We start from the raw sequence: 17,558 nt of genomic DNA on the forward strand, positions 1-17,558 counted from the left end.
TTTGCTTGGCTTTGTATTAGGTAGATCATTTTGACTTGGTCATTTTGTAAGTAGCTCGCATGCTGAAAAAGTGTGAGCACCTCTGGTTTACATTTCTTTGTTCTTTTTGATGAGCTACAACATAATTTTTGTCAACATTCAATTGAATTAGTCTCATTTTACAATAAAAATCAATAAATAATCAACTGAAATTTCTCCTATTCAGAACTGGAGAGCACTATATGATTCTTCTGGTAGTGGGGTGAGGTCCATTATGGCCATAAATTGTTCTGCTAATTAGACCCAACACCCTGTACAGGTCAATAGGCCTTAACGAACTAACAGAAACTGTAAACAAGTAGGTGTGTTAGTTTCAGTGTAGTTAGCTCCTCCCTGCAGATATAAGGAAGTGTCCACCAGCGTCTGACTAGAACTGAAGAAGCAGCTTGGATCAGCTGCGAAACGTCTTCAACCAAACTAACTTTTGTCCAGTCGACAAACTGAATTTTCTCCTCGCCAATTTGCAAGTAAGACAGTGTGCAGGATTTTTCTCTAAATAAATATTATCCAATGCTGTTTCTGCGAATTGTTAGCAATGTCCAGCCGACTAAACCATCACGAGTGCAGTGATGAGTGAGAGACTTGGCATCGGTGATAAACCTCAGTGATGCAGATACACAGAGTCCAGTTTGTGCAGAGTGGAAGGGGGAGCTGTGTATACAAGGCATCACCATGGTCCAGAACAGAAAGAAAAGTTGCTTCCATCATTGCTTTTCTCTGAAAGAAGCAACATTTACAAAACAAATTAAATATTCATACAATTTTTATTGTACAAATATTTATGTACCAATTTGCTGTATAATTTTTTCAATCAAACTATTCAAAATTCAAATAGTTTCTCCCATCATTATCAGTAACACAGTAAACACTGCTCCTGTGAACACCTCTGCAGCAGCTGTAGTCCACCTGAGAGACTCGAGAGCCTCTAATCCCACTGTGAGGAGACTGAGCCGACTCTACTAGCAGCTAACACGCAAGCACACATGTTCACTCATGCACAAACACACACACACGGTAACACGCATTCAGTGATGGGAAGAATAGTTTGAAACTGTATTTTATTACAGAATACTGAATGCATGTATTAAAATGTATTTCATAACATATTGTGTTATATGACTGTATCAGAGTAGAGTCAGAATAGTCTACTTTTACATCCGGTTGCATTTAAATTATAGTGTAAAAACTGTGCACAGGAGTAAAAACAGTAGCCAGGCTGGCGCCACCTAGTGCCTCCGCTCAGTTTCATTTCTCTCCAGGGACTGGGTCAGGAATCAATCAGAATACAAAAGATGGTTTGCAAAAACCCCCCAGAAGCGCGAGTTCAGGCACCAGCCAATCAGCAAAGAGCCATATATTCAGTGTTGACAACAATTTCCAAGATCGAGGATTTAAAGCCGGGAACAAAGAGAATGTTTGTTTCTTCCTACCGGATTTGGGAAAAGCTTAATATATATTTATCTATATATAGCTTATATATCAGTTGGCCCCATTAGTGGTGCATTACATACGTCACGACCAAATAGCAACGATTGATTAAATGATAAAAAGTACCTGCCTACTGTTGAGCAAACAAATTCTAACACTACGAAGTCAGACGGTTTCTACAAAGTGAAACCGGCTGTTAAATTAGGCTATAAAAACAGCTTTCTTTGATGCATTTCTTTTCACTAACTGAAGAAGGAAAAATCCCACATTCACACACCACCAGAACTGTGTTTTCTGTTTTTCTCATTAAATATGTGGAACAACAACAACCAGCCAGCCAACATTGTGTGACCAAGTAGTGCACCTGTATGCACTCCTTTGATTTTAGAATAGTAACTACTACCACCACTGAATACCAACAAATTAAAGAGTTACCAGTTACTCAAAATGTGTATTCGGAATCCGGATACTTGGTAGGCTACATACTGTATATTCAGGTACTTTCCAATGCTCACACAAATGCCAACTCACACACAAACACGCACACACACAAGGCAGCCATTCGTGAACATGAGAGCAGCACGGCCCCCTCCTGCTCTGCTGACACCTCACACATGGATGACAGTGTGTGTTCATTCATACAGGACAGAGGTAGAGAGGTCAACCCCACTGCACAAGACCTACCACGGTAAAGGATCCACGCTATTTTCTCATCCGTGTTTTAATGTTAATGTTTCCTCATCACAAACAGACCTGGAGTTGTGTTTTGTTTCATTCACACACGTTTCACACACAAATTCTGCACATAGAGTCTCACTTCAGGATTTTCAGGATCACACAAACACGTGTGAATGAAACAAAACACAACTCCAGGTCTGTTTTTGATGAGGTGACAACATTCTAACATGGCCTAAAGCTCACAAGAGTCAATTAAGCATAATATAGGAACTTTAAACTAGGGCTGGGCGATATGGGGCAAAAAATATATCTCGATATATTTTGCTATATCTCGACATACAATATATATCTCGATATCTGTACAGGAAAAATAACCCCCCAAAAATCTGAATTCCACAAGGTCTTTTTTTACTGAAGTGCAAGAGGTCAGCAGTTCATGTAGGAACAAAGTGCTTCTGCCACATTTAAGATTATGAAAAATCCTTGATTACATAAATAATAATGTAAATGTAAAATAAAAGAAATAATACATATGTCCTACTTTTCACTCAAAAATAAAACAACTCAACTCAAGCTCATCATTGCATTTAATCTGTTGACCATATGATAACCATGTGCTCCTTTAGTAGAAGAAGCTCAGGACATTCCTTCTTTTAATAGATCCATGTTCCTCACCAGCGTAAGGAGCTCTGAGGTTTCCCACAATCCACTGCACAGAGCAAACCCAACGTTTCTAAACACTATTGTACAAGTGACACTGCAGCAGATTATTGATTAAAATCTTCTGCATAAATAAACTTTACATGACTAAACTTTACAACATATAAAGCAGAACGACTCTAGAGCCACATCAGTCCGTTTGACATTATAATGTGTTTAATGTAACTTTGCGCACGTGTTTACATTTTACAGAAACGAAATGTAAACGCGCATGGCTAATTTGCATAAACAGCGAGCTCCTTGTGCGCTGATGCAGTTCAGCTTCTGTCGGACTAAAGGAATCGAGTCAGTGAAATATGAGTGTTCTCTCTGTGAGGATGTGCTGCTGATGGTCTTGTTTTTAAAAGGTGGAAGCTTTTTATTGGCACCAACCTTGGGCATTCGCCGCGGCAGTGAGGAGTGAATGAAACACAAGCGATTAAAATCAGGGAGGCAAACAAGCAAAGCGGTGAAATCAGAATTGAATATAGGCATTATATCGATATATAGAATATGTCCGAATCCATATCGAGACTGACCACGCCTCCCGTCGCCCGGTGTTCTCTGGAGGAGGGTGTCCCAGGGGTGTGAAAGGAGGAACGCGGCGTCAGTACGGTTAATGCTGTCTGTGCCTCCTTTCCTGATTTCAGTGGCCTCCTTGATCCAGCGTTTGAACTTGTTGTTTTCTGATCCAGTGACCCGAGGAGGCGTGGTCAGTCTGAGCGACCTGCCAGGTCCATCAGGCTGACCACGCCTACAGGAAGTAACAACAGCTGATATACCGCACGTCACCACCAACACCGGTGACAGTTCTGAAGATGGCTCGCAGCAGCAGCCGAAACATGTCAACAAGGTAAATACACTTTACTGTATTGTCTTTAAAAAGAACCCAAGAAGTTAAAGTACATAAGAAGACAAAAATGAACATCTTTGGCATATCTCGATATATTTAAAATATCAAGATATCACCCACCCCTACTTTAAACTATAGGAATTCTTGTGATGCCACAGGAATATCCAGGATATATCTTTGAATACTGTGGAACATTCCAGGTAATGCATAACCATTTCCACGGAGACAAGAAGTATTACTTAAAGTGAGTATTTATTCCATGTATGTATGTTCTTTTAATGAACACAGAAACATGGAAAAAATCCAGTTTACACAAACACACAACCACACGAGATTAGAACCAGAGGAGCGAAAGCTTTGTCTGAGCATTCCAAAAAGCTACGCCATGCTCTACTTCCCCTGCCTTTTCACACAAATATTCATACGCTCGGGGTGGTGGAGAAAGCCGGGGAGAACAAGGCGTATTTGGCCAGCTCCCAGAATATAAGATTCCATTTTATGTGGGGGGTTTTGCCAACAAGGAAGCCCCTCCTTTGGTCGTGCCCCAGTAGCGAGCTCGCATTGGGGCCAGAGGAAAAGCTCCAGGCACTGCTAACCTGGAGATGTACGAGAATCATGTAGGACACAATCTGTTCTCATCAAATAGACCCCGTTTGGGAGTTATGGGGCTATTTACTTGTATTCTAATTTTCACTATGTTTACACGAGAAATACGAGTGCGCTAAGCAACCAAATTCAGATCTTCTTTGCCCCAAGACCTGCCAGACCACTCCTGTCCAAACTGAAGCTTTAGTCTGAAATAAAGAATAGGTTAGATCAATTATTAGACAGCATTCAAATATCTTCAGGATTCAGCGTGTGAAGAGACTGAAGGAACCCTAGAGATGAATGTGCAGATGTCGAGATGAAAACCAATTCACCTTTAAACCTTTAATTGTCAAATATCTATAAGTTATTGCCATATTCTCGTTCCATAGATCTTGCTTAACTGTATGTAAAAAGTAAAGTCATTTTTCCTTGGTCTTGTCATTCATCATTCCTGAATTAGTACTTCATTAGAACTGGAGAGTATGTTGATTTGTAAAAGCAGCACTTGTGCAGACAAAATGTGACATGCTGTGCAATAAAAATAATGTATTTAAATCCCACCCCTGTTTCACTGAAGCTAAGTAATATACTTTTTCTCTGATATCATTACTGTCGTATGAATAATAATTGAAGAATAGCATCATTTTCTGAGACAACTGTGAACGGGTCATTCGCTTTTATTTATTTATGCTGACAGAGAAGACAATTTTGTGCCAGTTCTTCTTTCATGTGGATCGGTCCAGTAATTACAGAGATATTAAAAAAGAAAATTGACCCTTGTGAGCGTTTAGCCATGTTAAAATGCTGTTTCTTTGTTAAAAACAGACCTGGAGTTGTGTTTTGTTTCATTCACACGTGTTTATACAAAAGCCCTAAGGGAACAAAAAAAAAAAAAAAAAAAGAAAAAAAAGAAAGAAAGAAGAAAAAAGAGGCACCTCTGTTTTCTAATTTTTTTTTTTGTTTTGTTTGCTTATTTTTTTTAATTTATTTTATTTTACTTTATTTTATTTTTTTGCACCAACTCAAAAAATGAAAGAAATAAAAAAATCATGTCAATCTTTTTTTTTTTTTTTTTTTTTAGGAATTTTTTTTTTTTTTTGTTTTAGGATTTTAAAATTTTTATTTTGTTTAGAAAAAAAAATACCATTGCTGAAAAAAAAAAAAAAAAAGACAAGATTTTTTTTTTTTTTTTTGGAGTTGTTGATGGAAAAAAAAAAAAAAAAAAAGCCCAAATGACGTACCTTTTTTTTTTTTTTTTTTTCTCTTGCCACTTAGAGCTTCCGTATGTTTAAATAATCCTGACTTTTATTATTAGTCTGTCTACATCTCCAAAGCTCAAAATACTCTGTTCCACCTTGTGATGTCATGTAGGGGTAGTTTTCAAATTAACAGCTACCTTTAGTTGAGCAGTTTAATAACTCTACTCCTAAAACAGTGGAGCACTTTCTGTATTACCTCATGACATCACAAGGTAGAACCGAGTATTTTGAGTCTGAGAGAAGAACTCAACCTAAATCTGCAGGGTTTGTGAGTTAAACATGTGTGAATGAAACAAAACACAACTCCAGGTCTGTTTGTGATGAGGAAACATTATAACATAAATCAGAAAATAGTATAATATGGATCCTTTAAGCATAAACCAGCTCGACAAATCTGCAATCTGACCGTGAAATTCCGCTATAAATCCGAGACGTTAGTGTTTGAAATGACGTGAAATATAAACTGCGTATAGATGAGCATTGTGCTGAAGCTGTATTGAACTGTAGTGTTAGCTAAGTGGCGTGACAGTGCTGTTTTTTCCTGCGCACATGAACGCACCGCTGCAGTAAGTAACATGCACTCAGTCTGTTACATGTGACCTAATGGGGGTAATCGCCTAAATAATGCAATCCATGTTTTGAAGGTTAACCCAGGCCACCGAAAACGCAGCACTATGGAAATGTTCGCCTCGTCTCCATGGAGATGTTCCTGTTTCAATTGTGATTTTATAATTAGTTAGCGGTAGCATTAATTAGCAGTTTCCTCATCACAAACATACCTGGAGTGTGTTTGTGTTTTGTTTCTTTCACACACAAAACCTGTATACCGAGTTCTTCTCTCAAACAGAAAACACTTTGTGCTCCACTCCCCAACAGTTTTTAAACTCCAAACACCTTCACTAGAATCATTTGGATGATTTAAGCCAAAAGGTAAAAAGTAGCTGTTAATTTACCACTAAATGACATCACAAAGTAGAAGAAAGCATTTTGAGCTTTAGAGATGTAGACAGACTAATAATATAAGATTACTCAAACAAGACTGTTGATGTAAATGTCTGTGTTGATAGAATAATTTTAGAAGTAAAACCAGCCTTGCATTTGAAGGATTTATGTCTGAGCAGCAGCAGTGAGTTGTATTTCCTGATAGAAAGCTTAGCAGCGGCGGACTGATATATGAGAAAATAGTCCCTCAGCATGCGACGATTGATGCGATGCAAGGTTACTTTTATTTCAAACATTATTCCACCAACACAGACATTTACATGGACAGTCTGGTGTAATAATAGATTTGCTTTGGGTGTTTAGTGGAGTGGGTAAGACTGTTTTTAGTGGCAGGATAACTATGGCCATTGACATGCACTAGCCTAGCACCAGCGACCTCTGCAAATACAAGGACTGGATGGAATATTTAAAAAAGTGTCTCCACACGTCTCCAACACTCTGGATCACTAGAAAATGAAGCCCTATGTCCAAAATTCTTAACTGTCTCTTTAAAGCTCATAAGAGTCACTTTTGCATAATTCAAGACTTTTAAAGGTGTATGTACTAAAAAACACACAGGAGCAAGTCATCGATTATCACCCAATGATATCACAAGGTAGAGCATTTTGAGAGGAAAACAGACAAATTATGCAAGATTATACAAACACATGAATAAAACTCATCAATACAGCTTTTACAGTTCAAATACCAATATGGATATTATCGCTTTAAGTATCTACCGATATCTGATAGTCACCAATACCAGTGTAGGGTTTGAAATTTGAAAATGTTTTTCTCTCAAAACACAGACAGAAATTTGATCCAGTTGTGTTATATAACTTATTTATCCTGCAAGAAATTACAGAACCATTTTGTATGAATTAATGTTCAAACATGATGGGATGTCCTGGGCCAACATCACTGAGTAAATGGTCTTATTGCATCACAACAGCCCCTTAATGCCGACTGTCACAAATATGCGACAGACCGCTGCATTCCCAAAATGCCGGTTAGTGCATATGCAACTTTTTGCAAGAACTTGTTTCTAGTTGTCGCAAATTTGCAACATACCCAAATTTCCAACAAACATGGGCCAATCGTTGATGACTTTGTAAAATGGTGTGAAGAGTCATATCTAAACCTAAATGTTTCCAAAACGAAGGATATGATTATTCACTCTGGAAAGAGTGCGCCTCAGAATGACGTCACATATATAAAGGGGCAGTCAGTTGAGTGTGTGGACTCCTACAAGTATCTTGGAACACTCATTGATTCAAATTTGACCTTTGACGATGATTGTGCTACTTTGAGTAAAAGAGGAACCAGCGTCTTCATTGTCTGAGGAAGTTCTCCTTCTACCATATAGACAGAGCCTTAATGACACTGTTCTATAAAACGTTTATGGAATCAGTTTTAACATTTTCATTGGTCTCATGGTTTGGAAGTGTCTCTGCTAAAAACAAGAACTCCCTGAATCAGTTGGGTAAATGGGCGAGTGAGGTGATTGTCCATCCTCAGAGCCGCTGGACTCCCTGTACTCAAGACACTTACACAGGATGTCCCAGAGAATTTTAAAAGACGAGCAACATCCAGTAAACTCAAAGTTTCAGCTGCTTCCCTCTGGTCAGACACTTTTAGTCCCAAGATCTAGAACAAATCATTTTAAAAGGAGTGTTCCAGCGGCTATCACGCTTATGAATAAATTGTAAATTACAATGAATTGTAATCAATTTATCTATCAGTTTTATTATGTTTGTCTTGGAAAAATTGTGTGTTTTTATATTTTTAATATTTATTGTGAATTTAGTCAAGTGTGATGGATGAATTTGATTAATTGTTTATGGAACAAACTTACTCTCCACTGGAGCTTTGTGACACTTTATTTTGTATTTGTGTTTTTATACGTGTTTATTGTTCATAATGTGGATAAATGAAATGTGAAATGTGGGACCTGCCTCTCAAATCTGCAAAACAAATTTACCTAAAGCATAAAGCAACCAAACCTTACCTTACCTAAGTTCTGTTTATTTATTTTCAATAGTCAAATGAATAATGTCAACTTAATTTACCATCTACTTAAAGGCACAAACACAGACAAAACATGTTTTTATATACAGTTATATAAATTCAGGCATTAAGGGGTTAAAAGTCCAACCAGGATATTGGCTGAACCGATATTATCTAGCAGATTTTCTTGGATCTGTGCCGATATTTGATACCAGTATCACAAATGTAAAAGAAAATAAAAGTGTAGTTACCGAGGAAGGCGGAGGGGGAGACAGTGCCGTTGCTACGGGATACCATCACGCTGATGCCCGTCTCCACGAAAGGCACGGAGAAGTCGATGACCTCTGACCTCTCCTCATTTATGGTGAGGGAGCCTACAGCCATCTCAGCCTTCTTATACACCACCTGTACACCGCAACACAAGACAAGAAGTACAGGAGGTTTAACAAGTACATCGAAACCTTGTGCACTTCAACAAATCCTCCATGATTCCACTCAAAAAAAGGTCCTGGTTTGGTTTTGATCTAATCCTGGTTTGGTCCCACTCTAATCCTGGTTTGGTCTTGATTTAGTCCCAGTCTACTCCTGGTCTAGTCCTGGTTTGTCCTGGTTTGGGTCTGCTCCTGGTTTGGTCCTAGTTTAGTCCTGGTTTGGTCCTCGTCTAGTCCTGTTTTGGTCTTGGTTTAGTGGTGTTGTGTTTGGTCCTGGTCTAGTCATGGTCTGGTCCTAGTTTAGTCCTGGATTGGTCCTGGTCTAGTGCTAGTTTGGTCTTGGTTTGGATCTGGTCCTGGTTTGGTCCTGGTCTAGTACTGGTTTGGTGCTCGTTTGGGTCTGGTCCTGGTTTGGCTGGTCCTGGTTTGGTCCTGGTTTGGGTCTGGTCCTGGTATGGTCCTAGTTTAGTCTTGGATTGTTCCTGGTCTAGTCCTGATTTAGTTCTGGCCTAGTCCTGGTTTGGTCTTGGTTTAGTGGTGCTGTGTTGTGTTTGGTCTAGACACACAATAGAAAAAAAAAATATTTAAAAATAAAACAAGCTCTCTACATCAGTTTGGAGTAATTCCCTTCAGTCGTTCACTTTGTAAGACTCTAATGACTTTAGTGGATGTTGTAATAATGTGACTATGGCCATCTAATGAGTGTTCTGCTGCAGCTTGTGAGGCCGCGCACACAACTCCGAGTCAGTCATTATTCAATAATAATAATAATCTTACACTTGTAATGTACTTTATAGAGCTGTCAAAGCCTCTCACCGCTCTGTCATGATGCATTCACTCCACACTCTGTCATTAGGAGAGAGTTAAGATAATGTTGTAGCCTCCCTGGGACAGACAGACGGACCCTTCGACTGCAAATCACTCACACACACACGCACTTAGATCAGAAGAGTGAAGTGTCTTGCCCAAGCGCACAAGAACAATATGCATTTTTTAAGCAGGGTTTCATTCAGTGACCTTTAGGTTGGTGGGAAACACAGATTTACTCGTTTGAGAGTATACAGTGATTCTGTATATGCTACTTAAAGGTGCACTGTGTAACCTTTATAATGAAAGATGCACCAGCTGCTTGTCTCCATGGAGATAACCTTGGACGCCATTGGTGTTACTGTTCTAGGAGTCATCTGTTTATTACTTTATCTGTCTACTCATTCATTTTGATGGTGAATTAGGGCTGGGCGATATGGAGCAAAAAAATATATCACGATCAGATGAAAAATGTCAGAATCCATTTTGTATTTAAAAAAAAGTCTTGATATATTTAAAATATCAAGATATCGCCCACTCCTATGCTGAATGTGGATATCCTCTATATTTGGACAAACTGTGATGCAGGGTCCTGCACGGGTCCATTTTTGGAGACCCGCACCTGCCCCCGCCCGGCAGTTCAGCACCGCACCCGCCTTTTAACCCGTGATTATATCAAAATTAAACCCCCACCTTCCCGGATCCGTTAACATTCCACCCGTTACCCGCCTGTGCAAATTACAAGCTTTATCATCTATCAGATGAAGCATCCATCAGAATACGAATTGAAAAGTTAATCTTCAAGAATTACAATCATGGTTACACTTTCTTCAGTACAAATATGAATTCACAGATGCGACTCGACTGTCATCACTTCACAGGCATTATTTACTGAGCAGAAGAAACACTGATCGAGACGCCGAACTTTTGCACCACACACCACGGACTAAACAGGACTAAACAGGACTAAACCAGGACTAACCCAGGACTAACTCAGGACTAACTCAGGACTGATTCCAGAACTGACCAGGAGGACTAAACCAGGACTCACTGTAGGGACAGGTTCGGAGGTGCACCCGTGTAGACCGTCGAGTGACCACAGGCGAAAGGACCGGAGCAGAGCTACGCGCCGCACAGAGGTAACTGTCCACAAAGCACAGCACTTACCTCCACAGACTCGGGGTTCTCTCTCTCTCAAGTCCAAGATTAGTCCTGGTTTAGTCCTGGTTTAGTACTGACCTGCCCTTGTGTAATTACTACCCACCCACATACCCGCCCCTAAGGTCAAAAAAAAAAAGTGAACCATGTGATTATGTAAAACAATAGGGGTAGGACTCCATAAGTTTCTTTAAACTTCATCCTACTCCTTTTGAGCACCCGGTCCCAAATATGTCACGTCCATATCACTATTTTTGTTATTGTTTTTGAATCTTGTTGTACCTGGCTCAAACAAATAAATAAATGAATGAAATGAAGGAATGAATCTCTGCCCACTTTTAAACTGCACAACTGCAGATAAAGAAAAACCTGAAGTCTGTGAACACTTTGAATGTGGCCTTTTACTCTGTGTACCTGTTTTTGTATTTTGTATTTGTTGTAATTACAGACATTAATTAATATGCACCGTCCTTATCAAATCAATCAAATACATAAATGCATCAAGTCAAGCTCTGAACACGGGACCCTGAACCTGCCCGGGCCCTTGAGCTCAGTGTCTCGTTTGTTTGGACTGTTCTCCGTAAAACTGCTCAGACTGATGATCCAGGCCAAATGTCACAGATGCTTTCAGGGCACGTCCGGCCTCACTAAACTCACACACAGTAGTCTTATGTCCAGGGCCAGTGTTTGTGCTCCTGAACGCATCGTGACAGATGGACATCTCATACACTGCTCCCCACGCCTCGGCCAAAGCCATTTCTCGGGTTTAAAAGAGCACAGCGGAAAGTTTGATCTAAATTTGTCAACATGACTCAGTTCAAAAATATTTACGGCTTTGTGGGTAGTCAGGATTAATGTGTACTTGTAGTGTATACTTGTCGAGCATACTTGTAGTATATATTTGTAGAGTGTACTTGTAGTGTATACTTGTAGAGCATACTTGTAGTGTATATTTGTAGAGTGTACTTGTAGTGTATACTTGTGGAGCATACTAATAGTATGTACTTGTAGAGCATACTTGCAGTGTGTAATTATACAGCGTACTTGTATTGTATACTTGTAGAATGTACCTGTAGTGTGTACTTGTAGAGCATACTTGCATTGTGTACTGGTAGAGCGTACTTGTATATATACTTCTAGAGCATACCTGTAGTGTGTACTTGTAGGGCGTACCTGTAGTGTGTACTTGTAAAGCATACTTCTACTATGTACTTGTAGAGCGTACTTGTAACATGTACTTGTAGCGCATACTTGTTATGTGTATTTGTAGAGGATACCTGTAGTGTGTACTTGTAGAACGTACCTGTAGTGTGTACTTGTAGAACGTACCTGTAGTGCGTACTTGTTAAGTGTACCTGTAGTGCGTACTTGTTAAGTGTACCTGTAGTGTGTACGCGTTGAGCATACCTGTAGTGTGTCATTGTAAAGCGTACTTGTAGGGTGTACTTGTAGAGCGTATTTGTAGTGTGTACTTGTCATATGTACTTGTAGCACATATCTTTAGTGTGAATTTGCAGAGCGTACCTGTAGTGTGTACTTGTAGAGCATACCTGTAGAGTGTACCTGTAGTTTGTACTTGCAGAGCGTATGTACTTGTAGAGCGTACTTGCAGTGTGTAATTGTACAGCGTACTTGTAGTATGTACTTGTAGGGCGTACCTGTAGTGTGTACTTGTAAAGCATACTTCTACTATGTACTTGTAGAGCGTACTTGTAACATGTACTTGTAGCGCATACTTGTTATGTGTATTTGTAGAGGATACCTGTAGTGTGTACTTGTAGAACGTACCTGTAGTGCGTACTTGTTAAGTGTACCTGTAGTGTGTACGCGTTGAGCATACCTGTAGTGTGTAGTTGTAAAGTGTACTTGTAGGGTGTACTTGTAGAACATACTTGTAGTGTGTACTTGTCATATGTACTTGTAGCACATACCTGTAGTGTGTACTTGTAGAGCATACCTGTAGAGTGTACCTGTAGTTTGTACTTGCAGAGCGTATGTACTTGTAGAGCGTACTTGCAGTGTGTAATTGTACAGCGTACTTGTAGTATGTACTTGTAGGGCATACCTGTAGTGTGTACTTGTAGAGCTGAACTTGTAGTGTGGAATTTATGCATACCGTAACTTGTATCCATGGATTTTTAAAAAACCTTAGGCCCATACCTAACACCCTGCCAAAAATCAAAAACTTTTCCAGAAGTGCACGATTTTCATGAATTCCCCCTTTGGCTACTAGTAAAAGTATCACATGAAAAAATCTCTAAGTAAAAGTATTGAAGAACCTGTTAAAAATCGTAGTTTAGGAGTAAAAAGTACAAGTATTTTGCATAGATTTTTAGAATTATTGAAGCATCAAATGTGTAGTGTAGTGCGTAGTGATTCTGATCAAGAATTTAGCTGAGGTTAAGTGACTCAACTGATTAAAATGTTTCTGTATTTGTGTATTTGGTTTGCTCGAAGTTGGGACATTAACTCAGATGAAATGTGCTGAAAATAAGTGTCAGCTTTTTCAGCAGGTCTCAAACCATAAAGAAAAGTACTTTTTACTTTTCAGTCAAGATCTCAAATGCAGTAAAGTAGAAAGTACAGATACCTGCTCTCAAATGTAGTGAAGTAAAAGTAAAGAGTATCCAGTGTAAAATGAACTGAAGTAAAATACAGATAACTGAAAATTGTACTTGAGAGTTGTACTTTTACTTTTGTACTTTGTTCTTTGTTGATAAACAGAAATATGGAAATAGCCAGGTTAAAATTTCTTTCTTCATTTTGTCGTTATGTTTGATAATTTTTTTGGATAATTTATTTAGTATTTGAGAAAACAAAATCTGTCCTAAAAAATCTAATCTTCTTTCTTTTTTTTGTTAAATTTCTAATAAATCAGACTTGAACTATCAGCATCAACAAATCCTTCAGAATGATTCATCAAATTTTTCTAAGTACAAGACTCAAAGTTTGGGAATTGACAAGAAAAACGACACAGAGCAGCATTAATTCAAGCTTTCCTCCAGTAAACATTTTGCTGGATGCTCATCATCTCAAAACCTCCTGTACGTACATTTGATCAAAGCAGTGTTGAGTTGTAGTGCCTCCCCCGCGCGGGCTAGCTCACCGTGCAGATTTACATCCGCGAAAGGTGCAAGATGAGACGGATTGTGTTGCTGCAAAGACTCCAGTAAACAAAAGATATAAGAAGGAACTAATTGGACGATATACGGAGATGAAAGGCGCGCTGCAGGACTTTCTTGTCTGGGGTCGGACACCTGCTTGTATTCGTGACGATGTTGTTGCTTGGCTTCGAACGTGCAGCGTGAAGCGATGTGACCAGGCTGGCGAAGTTACGGGTCAGATGTGTGGGAAGTCGAGACAGCTCAGAGTAAGAGTGCATGTTTTTGAGCAATGAAAACACCAGCGCATTATAGTCCACCAAAAGGGGGCGCTGTTGGAAGTGTCGTAAAGCAGCATGGTACAGGAACTTTTACTAATTTTCCTTGTTTAAAACTTGAATACTGTATTTTTCAGACTATAAGGCGTTATAAAAATCCATAATTTTTCAGAAAAATCTACAGAGTGCCTTATAATCCCGTGTGCCTTCTGTATTAATTCTGGTTGTGCTTACCGACCTCAGACCGATTTTTAGCTTGTAATTTATGCAAATGAGCCATGTGGTTTTAAGTTTTGTTTCTGTAAAACGTAAACAAACGTGCGCAAAGCTGCATTAAACACATTATTCCTCAATGTATATTTGAGTCGTCCTCGTAGGGAAAAAAAAGTCTCAAGTCTCAAGTGTCGTCCGTTTGTTTCTCTTAATGTGCCTTAAATCCAGTGCGCCTTATGTATGAAAACAGACGAGAGAATTCAACATTATTGATATTGCATAATCTGCAAAATACGATAATACGAATTGTTCAGAGAGACACGATCACTCAGTCAACAATAAAATATCCTCATTAATGTTCAATCATGGTCACAAATGTATTTTGTGATTTATGAATATTGTCTGTTGACTTGGGTCGTGAAGATTTATGACTTTTAAAATACGGGTCCCCAGAAAAAAAGTTTGGGAAACACTGTTTTAAGGAACTGTATGTAAGATTTAGATTTTCATAAACTTGACTTATCTGTGTCTCCAGATATGCAGTAAACTCCAATATGTGGCTTTTATTAATAACAAAGTAATGCTGATTTAATCTTAGTTAGAAAACACTGGGTATGTCCAATGTATTTATGTTATAATGTGGCGTTTTGGTTCTCAAGATGATTATGCATGCTAAACCCAGTTGTTTAAACCTAAAATGTCTCTCACTGATCTGAATGGTCACTCCCTAAACCCCAGCACGTGCAGCCAATCATGAATCAGTGCTAGTGCAGCCTCTGCAGCTCAGTGCGTGAATTCTGGAGGTTTTGAACTTCTACATGACTCTGCATTTCATCGGGAGCAGGAGTGAACATTCTATTGCGACAATGGCAGCCACCTTTAAAATAGTGTTTTCTTATTCACCTCTGGTGCCAAGACTAAAAAAAAACAAGACAAAGCTGAATATAAAATTGAATTTAAATTACAACAAAAACACATCCAGCGTTTCTTTGATTTTCTGCTGATGCATCAGTGGCACCATTTCCCCAAAACACAGTAATGCCAAAGGCCCACTTAGTGTTAGTGATAAAGCTGCAAATGTGGATTTTTGACAATATACTTTTAAACAATCAGGTTATAAGTTTAGAATCAGAGTCAGGGATGTCTCTGAACCTTAATATCTGCTGCAATTACATCTGCTGTTTATGAAATTAGCTCCTTCGTTAGAAAATACAGAACACAGCAGTTCGTTAGCTTTGATTCTACGCCCCGGCCCCGGACGAAACGCAGGGAGTCCAGAGCGTTCACATGAGGCACGGCCTGAACCAGGCTCATACCAGATTGATCTGTGTGTCACTCTGAATTAAGTTCTACACGTGATCAATCTCAACAGCTCTCACTGAAATTGCTCAGAAAACACAGAGCATCACGGTGACTGTTTGAATCTGATTAGTCGAAGAGTCACAAAAGCGGAACAAGTTGAAAAATCAAACGTTTGTTCTTTCCAGTTGAGAGAAAAGCGCATCTTCCACAGATGCATAAAGCTAAATAAACTGACACTAAAATAGTTAGTTTCAGTTTGTTTGGACACTCAGAATGCTTTTAAGGTAGATGAGGAATAACTTTTAACCAACTCTTCTGTTTTTCACGTTTTTAAAAGAGCAAAAATCAGGTACAGCGCCTTTAAACAGAAACAAATATTAAAGTAGTCAGGCTTTTGAAAGGCTTTTAAATATATTACATCTATGTAGGAGTTCACCACTGTTGACATTTTTATCACGCTGCAGATCAACAAATGGCGAGCAATAATAATAAGCGTGCGTCAGGTAATTCACAGTGCCATTTGAGTGGAGGCCGTCCGCCCGTGATAAACAGGCATATTAGAGAAGGGTAATTTTATGACTAACATTTATACGAGTCAGGGCTGTGTCGGAAGTCAAGTGTAAATACAACAGCTCCTCTTTTATGAATGACAGTGACCTTTGGGAGCGCGCACATCAAATACTCGCAAGCACTGTTGGAGCGTAACAAAGTAAAAGTAGTAAAATACTGTACTGAAACAAATATTTTCGGTATCTGCATTTTAATGAGCGATGTACTGTGTAACTGTCACTTCAAAACTGCAGTGTGTTATTTATGACTTGTTACTGTCATTTTCAAGTAATTCATTACATTTCAATATTACTGCATTTAAAATGTAAAACACTACATGACTACTGCAGTACTTTAACTTACTCTCACCAAAATAACTGTTGCTGATCATCAAATAACAATCAAATAATAATCAATCAACAATCAAGATGTTGAACTTTTGCACCTTATATGGACTGAACCAGGACTGAACTGAGGATTAAACCAGGTCTAAAAGGACTAAACCAGGACTAAACCAGGTGTAAACCAGGACTAAAAAAGGTCTAAACCAGGTCTAAACCAGGACTAAACCAGGACTGAACCAGGACTGAACCAGGTCTAAACCAGGACTAAACCAGGTCTAACCAGGACTAAAAAACCAGGACTGAACCAGGACTAAACCAGGTCTAAACCAGGATTGAACCAGGTCTAAACCAGGACTAAAAAAGGTCTAAACCAGGACTAAACCAGGTCTAAACCAGGATTGAACCAGGTCTAAACCAGGACTAAAAAAGGTCTAAACCAGGTCTAAACCAGGACTATAAAAGGTCTAAACCAGGACTGAACCAGGACTAAACCAGGACTGAACCAGGACTGAACCAGGTCTAAACCAGGATTGAACCAGGTCTAAACCAGGACTAAAAAAGGTCTAAACCAGGACTGAACCAGGACTAAACCAGGACTGAACCAGGTCTAAACCAGGACTATAAAAGGTCTAAACCAGGACTGAACCAGGACTAAACCAGGTCTAAACCAGGACTAAACCAGGTCTAAACCAGGACTAAACCAGGACTAAACCAGGACTGAACCAGGACTGAACCAGGTCTAAACCAGGACTAAACCAGGTCTAAACCAGGTCTAAACCAAGACTAAACCAGGACTGAACCAGGACTGAACCAGGACTGAACCAGGTCTAAACCAGAACTGAA

The 17,558-nt window shown here is 39.2% G+C and overlaps 1 protein-coding gene across 1 annotated transcript in view; it reads right to left on the reverse strand.

Moving 5' to 3' along the window:
• Positions 1-17,558, reverse strand: part of LOC110158275 (glutamate receptor ionotropic, NMDA 2A-like) — a 457,669-nt gene that overhangs the window by 128,125 nt on the left and 311,986 nt on the right. The window contains 1 exon segment of the mRNA XM_055158022.1: positions 8,784-8,937. Coding sequence (XP_055013997.1) covers positions 8,784-8,937 — 154 coding nt within the window.

The sequence above is a fragment of the Boleophthalmus pectinirostris genome, unplaced genomic scaffold (assembly GCF_026225935.1).
Source record: "Boleophthalmus pectinirostris isolate CB_2022bp ecotype Guang Dong unplaced genomic scaffold, ASM2622593v1 HiC_scaffold_22, whole genome shotgun sequence".
NCBI classification, from domain to species: Eukaryota; Metazoa; Chordata; class Actinopteri; order Gobiiformes; family Gobiidae; genus Boleophthalmus; species Boleophthalmus pectinirostris.